This window comes from Sparus aurata, chromosome 7 (assembly GCF_900880675.1).
Source record: "Sparus aurata chromosome 7, fSpaAur1.1, whole genome shotgun sequence".
NCBI lineage: Eukaryota > Metazoa > Chordata > Actinopteri > Spariformes > Sparidae > Sparus > Sparus aurata.
The window spans coordinates 159634-173927 of NC_044193.1; the positions used below are offsets into that span (position 1 = coordinate 159634).

Here is a 14294-nt window from a genome sequence, read left to right on the forward strand (position 1 = left end):
CACCTGTTGGTCTTCCAGATGTGGACAGTCTCTGGGTCGTCGATGCCGTGTTTCTCCGCCATGTCGTCCAGGAAGTCAAAGAAGAACCTGACAGCAATCGGAGGGGGACGCTTCGTACTGAGGATCGCCACGAACACGTCGTCCACGAACTTCTGCAGGGTCCCCTAGAGACAGACGGGCAGGGAGAGAGACAGACGGGCAGGGAGAGAGACAGACGGGCAGGGAGAGAGACAGACGGGCAGGGAGAGAGACAGAGAGAGAGAAAGAGAGAGAGGGAGAAAGACAGACAGGTTATAGTTTTGTTCTGTGTGTTACCTTCAAGGACAGCAGCCTGGTCAGGTAAATCTCAGGTGTGTTAGTGTGTGTGTTACCTTCAAGGACAGCAGCCTGGTCAGGTAAATCTCAGGTGTGTTAGTGTGTGTGTTACCTTCATGGACAGCAGCCTGGTCAGGTAAATCTCAGGTGTGCTAGTGTGTGTGTTACCTTCATGGACAGCAGCCTGGTCAGGTAAATCTCAGGTGTGTTAGTGTGTGTGTTACCTTCATGGACAGCAGCCTGGTCAGGTAAATCTCAGGTGTGTTAGTGTGTGTGTTACCTTCATGGACAGCAGCCTGGTCAGGTAAATCTCAGGTGTGCTAGTGTGTGTGTTACCTTCATGGACAGCAGCCTGGTCAGGTAAATCTCAGGTGTGTTAGTGTGTGTGTTACCTTCATGGACAGCAGCCTGGTCAGGTAAATCTCAGGTATGGCCTTGGCCCTCTCTCGCTCCCTCATGCTGCTCTTTCTGTGTTTTGGGATCTCTGGATCTTCGCTGCTCTTCACCAGGTGCCACAGACGAAGCCCCTCCTCCTCCTCGCCCTCCAGCATCGGCGTTTCTATGGCAACCACACACGTAGTAAAACACACAGCTCACACAGAGCAGAACCTTCTGTCCGGTTCTCGATGGTTTCATGTTTTAGTTCCTGTTGTGGGTGCTCTAGGTGTTCCTGTGCACTTGGGTCTGGGTCTTGGTGCTGTAGATGTCTAGAATGTTTTGGTTCTGTTGTTATGGGCTCTAGATGGTTCTCCTCACATTGGTTCTAGGTTCTGCTGCTGATTCTAGGTTCTAGACCACATGTGTCAAACTCAAGGCCTGCCACGTCATTTTATGTGGCCTGCGAGAGTTAAAAGGTGTATAAAAGTCTACACTGCTTTACAGCGTACAGTGACCATAAACTTCATCTCCCACAATGCATGTTGATGCCTCGCCATTCGTCCTGCTGCTAGATCACAGTGTTTCCATATCGGCGTTTGACTAAAGCAGTTTTCTAACAAGTGATGGAGAACATATAAATAATACCAACATGCCCAAGAAGAGGGTTAAATCGATGCATAAGGAAGGAAATGTAACGAAGGATGGGAACGTGAATACATGTTTGTGCTTCAGGGAGAAAAACCGGTCTGTCGTCTGTGTCACGAGGCAGTGTCGGTGATGAAGGAGGACAAGTTACGTTTGACACCAAACAGGAGTTGTATGCCAAATTAAGCCTCCAGGAAAAACACAAAGTTGTCCAAGAATTAAAAGGCAGACTGCAGCTGCAGCAGCATGTGTTCACAAAAGCTTCCTCCAAAAGTGATGCAGCAGTGTAAGCTCGCTTTATTGAGCGTCCAAGTGCTTTTCGGAGGGCGCATTTTTGAAGCGGTGCATGCTAAAGGTTAGGCAAAGGAAAACCCTTGTCCCTGTCAGATCCAAACTGGATGTGACTTTGCCATGTGAACGGAGCATCTCACCCAACTGAATCAGAGGCTGCAGGGACGCAAACAAGTCATCACACAGATGTCCGACATGGTCACAGCTTTCCAGTGAAAACTGCACCTGTGGAAGTCCCAAGTGGATCAAGACAATCTTGCCCACTTTCCTGTCTGTCAAAGCATCTCAGCCTCAGTTCCTGGTGCTTTTTCATGCGCTCGGTTGGCTACCACATCAGCCGGTTAATTCATGAATTTGATGGGCGCTTCTCTGACTTTAGAACACAGCACTCAGGCTTTGCCATCTTTGCCAGTCCTTTCAACGCCGACGTCGACATTCAGTGTGTTTCCAGGTGTCTGTATTCAAATGTTCACTGTCTTTATCTCTCATTAGTTGGATGTCTGCAGCTCCCACATGTTCAGGCAGCTCAGAATTATTTGTTGTACCAAAGTTGATGTAATAACTTGAGTGTGATCATATTTGTCTTGAAAAGTTTGATCTTTGATAGATGGAGTAATGTGGGTTTCTTAAAGGCCATGCCAGATTAACCGTATGTGCAACTGGGACCCAGGGGCCTACGACCTCTAAAGGGCCCAGGGCAGTGAGAGCACAAGCAAAATATCTGGTTATATCTCACTTATATGTGAAACTGTCCGCCGGAGCCATTGCCTTGCACTTATACGGTCTATGCGCTGCACATAATCTCTGCCCCTGGCTGCCTGTGACTGTGACCTGTGGTCTTCTTCTTCTTCTTCTTCTTCTTCTTCTTCTTCTGTTTAGTATAACAGCGTCTATCAATATTGCATAAGTGCCATCTACTGGAAGACACACACCAGTTGTGAATTGTGTGACACAAAATGGTGCAGAAAAACACTCTCAAAAAGATCCACAGCAAAAGATGGAGATTCACAAATCTATTGCCACTGAAAAATACTAAATTGATATGCAAATGATGATATACTAGTTAGATGGCACAACTAAGCACGTGATAGCAGAGGAAATCAGACACGCTAAATATTTCTCTGTAATCATCGATTCAACACCAGATTTAGCACACTAGATCAGCTCACATTTGCTTTTGCTTGTGTCAGTGCAGATGGCAGAGCAGTGGAAAGATTCATTGGGTTTGAGCCCATCCACAGCCACACAGGTGGCAGCCTAGCTGAATGTGTGATTGAAACAGCGGGCTCCAGGCACGCTTGAAAAAACAAAACCCACTAATTCATTATACACTGTGAGCTGCCCATTCTCTGAACCTCGTAGGTGTTAACTGCATTGATAATTGCTGTGAGGAGGTTAACTCTTTTTTTGAACTGTTGCAGTCCCTGTATACATTTTGCAGCGCATCTACACATCGCTGGAATACAGTTTTCCATAACAGCGAACATTAAATACACTCTAAAATTCCTCAGCACCACTCGATGGAGTTGCAGAGCAGACTCCACAAAAGCTCTCAATGAAAATTACGAGGTAATCAGAGATACCTTAGCCAAAACTATGTTGTGGGACCGAGATTTCCAAATGTTTATGTTGCACTAAGACTGTTTTTAACCTTGCCTGTGTCTAACTGCGAGGGTGAGAGGTCGTTTTCTGTTTTGAAACGAGTTAAAAATGAGCTGAGGATCACAATGTCACAGACACGGCTCTCTGCACTTTCTCTCTTGGCCATCGAACAGAACTTGTTAGTGCCCTTGATTTTGAAGATATTGTACACCAGTTTGCACATTCAAAGTCCAGAAAAATGCCAGTGTAAGATGTGTTTGCCAAATGAAATCAAGCATTTCAAATTTAAACATGCACTTCGCCATTATTTAGGATTAAAATAGTGTATTTTGATTATTACTGATTATTTAGCATTTCTTTTTGTCTTGTCTAATTGAAATAAACTGACAGATTTCCAAATGTTTATCTTGCACTAAAATGTTTAACCCTTGCCTGTCTTGTTGAAGTGTGATGTGATTGGTTGTTTTCTGTTTTGAAATAAGTTCAAAATGAGTTTAGGAGCTGATGATACTGCATTTTGTTTATTTTGTCATTGTGGTGGCTCCATGAAAATCCTGTAAATTCTTTATTGTTGTTGAGAGAAAACAGGCAGATTCCAAAATGTTTATTTTGCACTATAACTTGATTGTCCTGTTGAATTCTGAGGTGACAGGGTGGTTTCTGTTTAAAATGAGCTGAGGACCAAAATGCTTCTTGATTCTAGGAGATTATGGATTTTTGTTTGTGTCTTGTCTGTGGACTTCCTCTGTGATGGCTCTATCAGTTCAATACATTTGTGATGGGAGAAGGTTTTGTTAAATAAATACTGGATGCTTTGAAAGTTGTTTCTTGTTTATCATTTTGTGAAAACGGAGGACACTTCCTGCCCTCTCGATGCAGTGGGTCAATTTTGCCAGATTATACTGATGCGGATGTGTTTTGTTTTCATAACATCATATGTGAGTGAGCGGTCTTGACAAGAGAACATAGAGGTGCATTTGTAGTTCTATGAGCATTTGCACATCTGTACATCAAAATGCACTTGATGACAGTTGGTTATTGAAGTATTGAGTATATTTACTGTATATTACTGTAATTTATTCTGTATTTTGCCAGATTATGGTGATCCTGGGCTCGTGATCATGGGGCCCTTAAATATTGTTGACCAGGGTACAGTGAAGTGTTAATCTGGCCCTGCTTAAAGGGATTAGTTTTAATAACAGATCAATAAATGCCTGTTCAATATTTGTTCACTTGAATATATTATTAATAATGAAATGCAGAGGCAGTTGTTTGTTACAGTGTTCAGGAGTGGTTACACTGACAGCCTCACAGTTACAACTATAATGTTGATGTGGGCTGAAAATGAGTTTGACACTCGTGTTCTAGACGGTTAGTTATGAGTCTTTTCTGGGTTGAATATGTTCCTTGTGGTGTTGGTTCTGGGTTCTATATGTTCTAAATTGTTCTCTGTGTTGTTAATTACAAGTGCTATGGTATTCTTTGACTTGGTTCCGGGTTCTCTGTGTTCTAGATGTTTCTCTTTGTCTTCCACATTTTCTCAGTGTTCCAGGGGTTCTAGCTGTTGCGCTTGTCCTGTGTTAACTGTGTTCTAGATGGTTTGATCCAGGTTCTATGTGCTATGTTTTCACGTGGGTTCTAGGTTTCAGATGACTTTGATATTCCTCCTGTTCTAAGGTTCTGTTTGTGGATGTGCCACATGTTGTGTGTGTTCTGGATGAATTGAGTTCTTACTCTCTCCAGTCTGGAACACCTGGTTGACACCAACTCCGCTTGAACTCTGCGAACGAGGAATCAGTGCGACGGTAGCGCCGTCCGGAACCTAAGAGAGGACAGTTTGAGATGAAGGTGACGATGAAAAGACCTGCAGAAGAAGAGGAACTCAAGACGGGCTGTGATTGGTCGGTTCTTGTTACCTTATAGTGCTGCAGAGTGTTGATTCGTTTCCAGCGACCTTGCACCACTGCTGTGACATCATCATCTGACAGGGTCAGGTGACCTGCCTGACCCGAACGCCACTCTGTCAATCAAACCAGGAGACACAGGTCAGAATGAGCTGTCAATCAAAACTCACAGGTGAGACAGGTGTGTGTGCGTACCGAGGTCCAGACTGTCTGCTGCTGGTCTCTGAGAGAACGGAGCTCCTCTGTACACCTGATCCAGGATCTTATCCTTCACCTGCACACAGACAGACAGGTGAGAGGCAGGCAGACAGACAGACAGGCAGGCAGACAGACAGACAGTCAGACATTACCTACCTGTGTGATAGTGTCGGTGTCGAGCACTTTGACAGGACAAGGCTGAACTTCAACTCCATTCTTCACCAACACTGTCAGAGTCTGAGAGACAGACAGGTACAGAGAGAGACAGACAGGTACAGAGAGAGACAGAGAGAGACAGACAGGTACAGAGAGAGAGAGAGAGAGACAGACAGGTACAGAGAGAGACAGAGAGAGAGAGAGAGACAGACAGGTACAGAGAGAGACAGACAGGTACAGGGAGGTCAGGACTTGAACGCAACGTGGAGCTCTTTGTCTCCACCTCCTCCACTGTCTGTCAGTTTTCAGAACACCTGTTGGAAACTTCTATTGTCCAGGTGTGTTATTGTTGATGTATGTGTTGCCATGGTTACCACAGCGCAGTAGTCGATGTCCTCGCGCAGCAGGTGGCTGTCGTTCAGCGTCCGTTTGGCTTTTCCCGTCACGGCGTCCACCGGTCCTTTATCCACCTGATACTTAATGGCTCTGTAGAGCATGTAGAGAGGCTCACCCGCCACCTCCTGAACCGCAGACAGACAGACAGACAGACAGGTGAGGGTGAGATGGCAGACACAGGTTAGACTGTCTACAGACACACAGACAGACAGACAGACAGACAGACAGACAGTTACCTTGAGGAAGGAATAGAGGCAGATTGACATCCAGTTAGTCAACATCTTCTCTACAACTGTCTCTGTCCTGAAAAACAGACAGACAAGTCAGTAACTTGCTCAAGGTTGGCGAGCGATCAGTGTCTGAACTCATCCGACTCAAAGTCAAGTCAACACAACAACAACTTTGTGTCGATTTGAGCTGGACGTTCAGATGAGGTGGAATTCACACGAGCTGAAAACATTGAACTTGTCGCGGAGCTTTTCTGAGTGTCGTGGTCTCAGCTGCTGATCCAGAACCTCTGGAGGAGTAAACACCTAGAGGCTCATCAGGTTCTGATCCGAAGCCGTTCACTGGCAGGAGCAGAGCTCAGAGATGACTTTGTAACTTGTGGGATTGATCCGGAGCGGACCTCCAGGTTCTGCTCTGTTGACTGCTGACTGGAGCTGGAGGGGAACTGGACTTTACCTCATGAACGTAACGTTACAGAGAGGAGACAGAGAACCAGAACCAGAACCAAAGTATCTGCTGAGTGCTGACTTCGCTCAGAGGTTCACCTGTAAGTGTGTCTATGTGTGTGTGTGTGTGTTTATATGTCTGAGTGTGTGTGCCGTACCGGCGCAGCATCAGTTTGGGGTTCTTGGCGCCGTACTGTTGGACCAGGTCCTGCAGGAGACTCTTCATCACCTCGGTGAAGTACTCCAGCTTGTCGTGCAGAGCCATGGTGAGCAGACTGGCTACATAACCCCGGTCTCTCTGAGAGAAGCCCTGCTGGGCCTCCAGAGTGTGGATGAACTGAGACACAGAGACAGAACAGAGTGTCACCTGCAGGTTCAGGTGTTTCCTGATCTCACACCAGGTGACATCACATGACCCCCCATCCTGCCGCCCCTCTGACACACCCTGGTGAGGAAGAGTCTGTTGTTCAGCAGGTTGTTGAGCTGTTGGAGACCCTGTTCCACAGTCTGCCTCCTGGACTCCGGCAGGTCCAGCTGGCGGCTTAGCGGCGCCACCTGCTGGCCGGGAAAGAAAACTCTTTCTGCATATGTCCTGTAGTCCAGCAGGGGGAGTCCTGGTCCTCCAACATCACTGCTCAGGTCCATCATCTCTGTCATCAGGTCTGCACACACCAAAAGAAGCGCATGTTAGTTTCTGGATCCTGAACCCCTGCAGTCCACATACTGACGGGTCCACATGCAAGAACTGAACCCTGATTTACTCCTGATGACCAGACCGGCATCTCAATGTGAGACGGACCAAACTTGAGACGGTCTTGGTCCTCCTGATGTCAATAAACACTGTGTGTTTGTTTGTGTGTGTGTCAGAGTGTGTGTGTGTCAGAGTGCGTGCGTGTGTGTGTGTGTGTGTACCAGTGAACTCTTTGCGACACTGGTCTCCCACGTTGATCTCTAGAGTTTCCAGCTGCAGCAAAACCTTCTTATAATCTCTGAGAGCCTGTTTACTTTTCCTCCTACACAAACACAACAAACACAACTGATGATCAATAATTCAATAAATAGGGTCAAAGATTCTTCACAATATTGACACTTGTACTTATACTGAATATAAAGTGAATATAAACGATAAATACAGTCGACAAACAAAAGAGAAAAGTTGTAAGAAATGGACAGAATTTGAGAAAAGCTCCAGTAAGTGACAGCGTAACTGTGTTAGACTGGGACTGAACTCTGAGAAAGACGGAGGTCAGTGTGAGGACAGAGGACTCACTACAGAGGTGATTTACACTACAGAGGTGATTTACACTACAGAGGTGATTTACTCTACAGAGGTGATTTACTCTACAGAGGTGATTTATACTACAGAGGTGATTTACACTACAGAGGTGATTTATACTACAGAGGCGATTTACTCTACAGAGGTGATTTACTCTACAGAGGTGATTTATACTACAGAGGTGATTTACACTACAGAGGTGATTTACTCTACAGAGGTGATTTACACTACAGAGGTGATTTACACTACAGAGGTGATTTACACTACACAGGTGATTTATACTACAGAGGTGATTTATACTACAGAGGTGATTTACACCACAGAGGTGATTTACTCTACAGAGGTGATTTACACTACAGAGGTGATTTACCCTACAGAGGTGATTTACACTACAGAGGTGATTTACAGCCGCTCAGACAGGACTGTGACTCCGGGGACAGAAGACACATCAGGAGAGGACAGAGAGAGAGAGTCGGACATCATCAGCATGTAGAGACAGAATATCTTCATGTTACTGTGAACTCAGGTTTGATTTGGACCGAACCAGAGGAGACGGTGGAGACAAACCAGAACTGTTCTGGTGACTCTGACTCAGTTTGTGTTCAGTCTGAATGAAGTGAGTCTGACGATGAGTTAACGAGCAGATTAAACTGATCTGAGTTCAGTCAGAGACACAAACTTGAGTTCAGACGGTGGACGGTTGGATTTTTCTGTTTATAATGAAAATAGGAGTCAGAATTAGGGCCGGGACTTTAACGCGTTAATTACGATTAATTAATTACACAAAAAATAACGCGTTAAAAAAATTAACGCATTTTAATCGCACTAATTTTTGCACCGCGGAACGTTTCTCACTGAATGAGTTTCAGGGGTACTTATTATACTGGAGCACCAACAAACGTTCATGCAGTGTTGGGCAGTAACGTCGCCACAAGTAGCGGCGTTACTAGTTTAACTACATTTCTCAGTAGCGTGGTGGGAGCGTCGCTACTTTCTGAATGAAATAGCTTTTCAGTAGCTTAGCTCTTTTATTGACCAAGTAGCGCGGTAGCGTCCACACAAGCTACATTTTATGAACACCTCTGAAGTTCAGCGCAGCGGAGCTTTCTGCTGCGGTCTGAAATGAAAGGATAAGTCGGTGACGCCACCGCCACACATGGCCGTGTATGTGGAGCCGACAGAAGCACTTCCGTATGACGGTGACACCACGGACTAATCCTTGCATACAACGTGTCTGCTGCACAGAAATACAGACAGGTTAGCTTGAGTGAGTTACGTTACTTGATGGAAAGATGGCGGAGGGTGAGGAGGACGGAGACGAGTTGATCCCGAGGGATGCAAAAGACAAACTTGAATAATAAACAAATACAGTAACAGAGAAACATTACTCTGAATTGTTACTTTTGTCATTTTTAACCAGCACAGGATACAGCAAAAATGCAATTTCTACTAAACCAAAGTATGGTGATTAGTCAAAATGATTAGCTTAACATGTATGTAGATATAGCTGCTACTACAGAGTGGGCCTAATAAAAATACCACTTTTGAAACTGCCAGTTATATGAGACACTGGTTGATGGATAGAGTACTTTATTAATCTCAAAGGGAAATTAAAGTGTTACAGCCACTTGACATAAATCAAAATCCAAAAACAATGAGGTAGGTAAAAGAAACAAATACAATAAAAGGCTGAGTTATATACAATAACTAAATATACTAACTCAAATATCAAATATAAATTATAAAGCTGAAACTAGAAGACTAGAGAACCTTAACGAAAACTACAGCTATAATATACTATTTGCTGTTTAATTATGTTAATATGCTACAGTGTAGGACACTGTCCATTAGTGTCAGTCAGGTGGATATTGCTGTGGTAGCAGGTGAATGTCTGTCCATGGATGTTAGAATTAAGTGTGCATTGATAGTTGAATAATAAAATATACAAAATAGTGAAAGCACAAATTATTGTTTAATAAACAGTTGAACGTAACATTTTTGCCTGCTTATCTGTCTGATTGATAATTTTATTGATCACTGAGATAGCTTTGACTTGGAATGAAGTTGTTCCAATATAAAAAAAAATAGCTTTGATGTAGTTAAGCTACTTTTGCCATTTTGCTGTAGCTTAGCTTGCTACATTTCTCTGGGGAGTAGCTTTGGTGTAGTGAAGCTTCATTTAATGTAGAGTAACTTGTAGCTTAGCTCACTACTTTTTTCGAGTAGCTTGCCCAACACTGCGTTCATGACTTCAGACAACAACAATGAAGGAAGAAGCAGATGAGACCGCTCTGGTTGGCCCCGTGGAAGGGAAATGTTGTTTTAAACAGCGGACGGATGGCAGCGTAGATAAGAGCACGGATGTGTGCAAATTATGCAAGAAGGAGTTTGCGTATCACCGCAGCATATCAAGCCTCAGATATCACCTAAATGCTAAGCAGCTATTTATTACGTTGTTGTTGCAACTGGCACTTTATGTTGAACTGTTTATTGTTTTGGCCAAGGTTATTTACAGAGAGTTGGACTGAAATTGATTTGTTTAGATCAGCTGTTGGTAAAGTCTGTTATGGCCTCTGAAGATAGTCAGGGTTTCCAATGTTCTGAATGTACTTGAAAGTATTGTGTTTTACTTAAAAAACAAAGTGTTATAGTTTACAGAAGGTCTAGCTACCTATAGGCTACCTGAACCTCTGAAATGTATTCCTAAATAAGCTATTACTACACTTTATGGCAAAAATTGCACTGGTCTGTTGGTCTTGAAAAAAAAAACCCAAACAATGTTTTGTTGCTTAAGCTTCTGTATTCAGTCATTATTCAATGGTATACTAAAATCCATGTGAAAAAAATTACTTCTCACTGTTGTCAGGTCAAATATTTATATGCGATTAAAATGCGATTAATTTCAATCAATTAATTACAAAGCCTCTGATTAATTCGATTAATTTTTTTAATCGAGTCCCGGCCCTAGTCAGAATATTTCATTTCTTCACATTTATGAGTTTATTTTGTTGACTTATTAAATTCAGTAGTGAACTGGCTGCTTTTAAACTTCAGACTGTCAGACTGTCACCTCTGAGATACAGAGGGCTGTCAGGAGGCTAGCTGTTAGCATGCTAACTTCAGTAGAACAGTTTGACAGAAGCACTGTAGTTTCTCCACTCTGTTCAGGATGTTAGCTCTATTTTTTTTTTAACTGAACTCTGTACAGATCTGACAGACTGAAGGGGTAAAAAAAAGAAAAGGTTAAAGTCAGACAGACAGGTGGAGTCGGACAGACAGGTACCTGTACATGAGGATGATGACTAGCACTGACAGGATGATGACAGCAGCTCCGGCCCCCAAACCGATCTGAGCAGCCAATGGGACGGGAGGCAGCAGAGAGTCACTGTCGTACTGAACCAAGCCCAGGTCCACCTGCAGGTTTCCCATGAGCACCTGAGAGAGAGACAGACAGACAGACAGACAGCAGACAGGCAGGATGGGTTAGACAGCTCAGCCAGTTTTTAACTGAAGAACATTTTCTTCTGCAGTTTCATTTGAGCATGAAGTTTAACTGAAGTTGTGTTTATTGTTCTTCCTAATGCAGAAGTCCCTCCAGCTGTTCGCAGTACTTGTACTCTCTCCGTGTACCTTGAGGCTGGGCAGCTCGTTGCTGTCGTCCACACTCATTGGTTGGATCTCTGGAGGTTCACAGTACAGGTGAGTGTTGTCCAGAGTTTTCACCTCACACTCCTGATCCCCGAGCCGAGCCGTCACTTCCTGTCTGGAGATGGCTCTGGTCAGGTCCTGACCCTGGTGGTTGCCATGGAAACACACGCAGAGATGTTTGACTGTGGCTTCTGGTTCCGCTCCACAGAAGATGACAGCCTAACTTCAGAGCTCGCCAACAGTTTTGTCAAAGTAACACCAGAAAAGCGTATTTCTGTAAAACTGGTGAATCTTGTTAAAATATGGAGAAGGGTTACCACCAGAAGTGGGACAACAAACAACACAGTAGAAATTACTCCCGAAATGAGCCAAAACAGCTGAAGCAGCTCTTCGGATCCATACGCACATGGCGACGATGGACCTGCAACCTGCTTGCAAAGTATTTTAAATGAACTTCAGGAGTTCAGAAGGAACAGCAGGGAGCAACTCTCGGACATTAAACACAAACTGAAGATACTTTGGGATTGCCATAAAATAAAAGAAATTTGGTTTGGTATAACAAAACACGCTATGAACCACATTAATATAACTATTCCACTAACACCAGAGTCATGTATATTAGGAGATCTACATAATTTTAGTTCCACCAAAGGACAAGAAAGTGTTCCTCTCTTTATGCATGATCACAAAAAAAGTGATCATCAATAACTGGATCTGTACAAAAACTCCACCTGAGAGGGAGTGGGTCACCGAGGCCATGGAGGCAGTGAGTCTAGAGAAAGTAGCCTTTAGTTTGGAAAATAATGATGCGGGTTATGTTGAAATTTGGGCTCCATTGGAAAATTATTTGATGTCGTTGTGATGTACATCTTTTTGTTCTCTTAATATTTCTTTTGAATTTGTTTATGAAGTTTGTAGTTATAGTGTCTGAGTCCATTTTTTTTTTTTTTTATTGGAAGGGACTGGAAGTGTGCTATTTGTTTGTCTGTTTGTGTCTTGTTTGGTTTTTTTCCCTTTTTTCTCCTTTTTTATTTATTTTTATTTATTATTATTTTACTTTTTTTTCCTTTATAGTATTATCATTAGTTGGAATATGTTTGTAAAAAATTAATAACGATAATAAAGAAAAAAAAAAAAACACGAACTGAAGAGAGCAAATGACAGACGAGACAAAAGGGAAAACTGATGAAACGGAGAACTTACTTCAAGCAGCAACAATGCTAATTAATCAGCTAAACAGCACCAAGCTAACCTTGAAGCTGAGCTGAGAGACCATGAGGGTTGTGAGTGGAGGGATAATTGATATATTTATTTATGGAATACCTGAAGGCAGGGCAGGGCTGGACTGGGACAAAAAATCGGCCCTGGCATTTTTGGCTTAGACCGGCCCCTCATAATTAGCAGAGCACAACCGGAAAAAAAAACATAACTTTTTGCTTTAGGCTTATTAGAAATCTACAGTTTATTATTACTTTAGAAGTCTATCAAATAACCATTGTGGAAAGCAAATAAGTACATTTACTCAACACATAGTTGAGTAAAGCTATATTCTATTTCAAGCATAATGTATCATCGGCATCCCAGATCTCAGAAGTTTAGCATCTATTGTTAACTCTACCACTTTTGTCTGCTCTGTGTAGTTCAACTGATTATTTTATCCTTTTTATTGAAATCATCTCTAATATGTATTTTCTGAATTTCCCTGATATAGCAGCTCAATTCTAATTCTTCAGGTTAAAAGGTGCTCCCTCCTTTAAAAAGCTATAAAATTGTTATATCAGGCTAAAAACAGGGCTGCTGTATGAGCTCATGCAAAGCAACTTGTCTTAAAAGCATTTGACAGATCTACTCTTGTTCTATGTGGGCAAACCTTTTGCTAATAATACTTTTATACTTTTTTTTTACACTTACTTTAGTAATGCTTAAATTGCAAAGCTTTTACTATCATTTAGCAGTTTTAAAATCTGTTTTTTTAAAACATGTTTAACCACAGCATAGAGGGTTGCTACACATTCAAACGACTATGCAGCCTTTCAACACACCTTTAACCTAAATATCTAAAATGCTATGATGGAGCTTGAAATAGACACTTAATGCTCATCCGACACTTCTCAGCATTGACCGTTTGCTGTTTATCAGAATAAAGTGCCGTGGCTGCCACATTCTGAGAAGTATGCAAAGCCAGTTAATATCGATACTAATCAATCGCCATTGCTCATCATTATCATGTAATTAGAGTTCTCAACGGGCCTGAAAATTACAGTCCGAACCCGAAACAGCGCTGCACACCCGCATGAATTGTCTGTCGGCCAGAGCCCGCGGGTCCGGTCGGGTCCGGTCGGGTTTGTGAGCTCTTCATGTAATAGAGCTAACGTTCCCTCCATCACCTCACAGTCCCTGTATTAACGTTACTACCTGCTCACCGGCTGTACTACACTGTCCCTGTCAGTCAGCATCATCTCTGGCTGCTCCTCTCCTGCCCGCTGCTGCTGTCTTCACCTTCAACCTGCTGTTACTGGATCATTGCTGTCTCAGAGGACGTGGAGGCTACAGCAGCCCCTCCAGCCAACATGTCTGGGATTTTAGTACATTCTGCAGCATCTACAGTGAGATTCTTCTGTTAGCACGCAACTTCTCGGCACACAATCTCTTTCTCTTTGGTTGCTCCATGTTGTCAGTCCTCGCGCTCAACACTTTGAAACTAGCAGAAGTTACAGGAGACGCGCAGGGAGGGGCGGGGCCGCCTTCATACTATATCCTGATTGGCTCAGTTCACTGTTTATATTGAAGACGGACCAATGGGCCGCCCCC

At 43.3% G+C, this 14294-nt stretch overlaps 1 protein-coding gene across 1 annotated transcript in view; it reads right to left on the reverse strand.

Annotated features, from left to right (window-relative positions):
* LOC115585348 (plexin-B1-like) overlaps positions 1–14294 on the reverse strand; it is a 46694-nt gene that overhangs the window by 6015 nt on the left and 26385 nt on the right. Inside the window, 13 exon segments of the mRNA XM_030423657.1 lie at positions 4–164; positions 708–874; positions 4966–5053; positions 5148–5251; positions 5331–5409; positions 5490–5570; positions 5864–6010; positions 6122–6188; positions 6718–6896; positions 7004–7221; positions 7472–7572; positions 11119–11270; positions 11466–11627. Coding sequence (XP_030279517.1) covers positions 4–164; positions 708–874; positions 4966–5053; positions 5148–5251; positions 5331–5409; positions 5490–5570; positions 5864–6010; positions 6122–6188; positions 6718–6896; positions 7004–7221; positions 7472–7572; positions 11119–11270; positions 11466–11627 — 1706 coding nt within the window.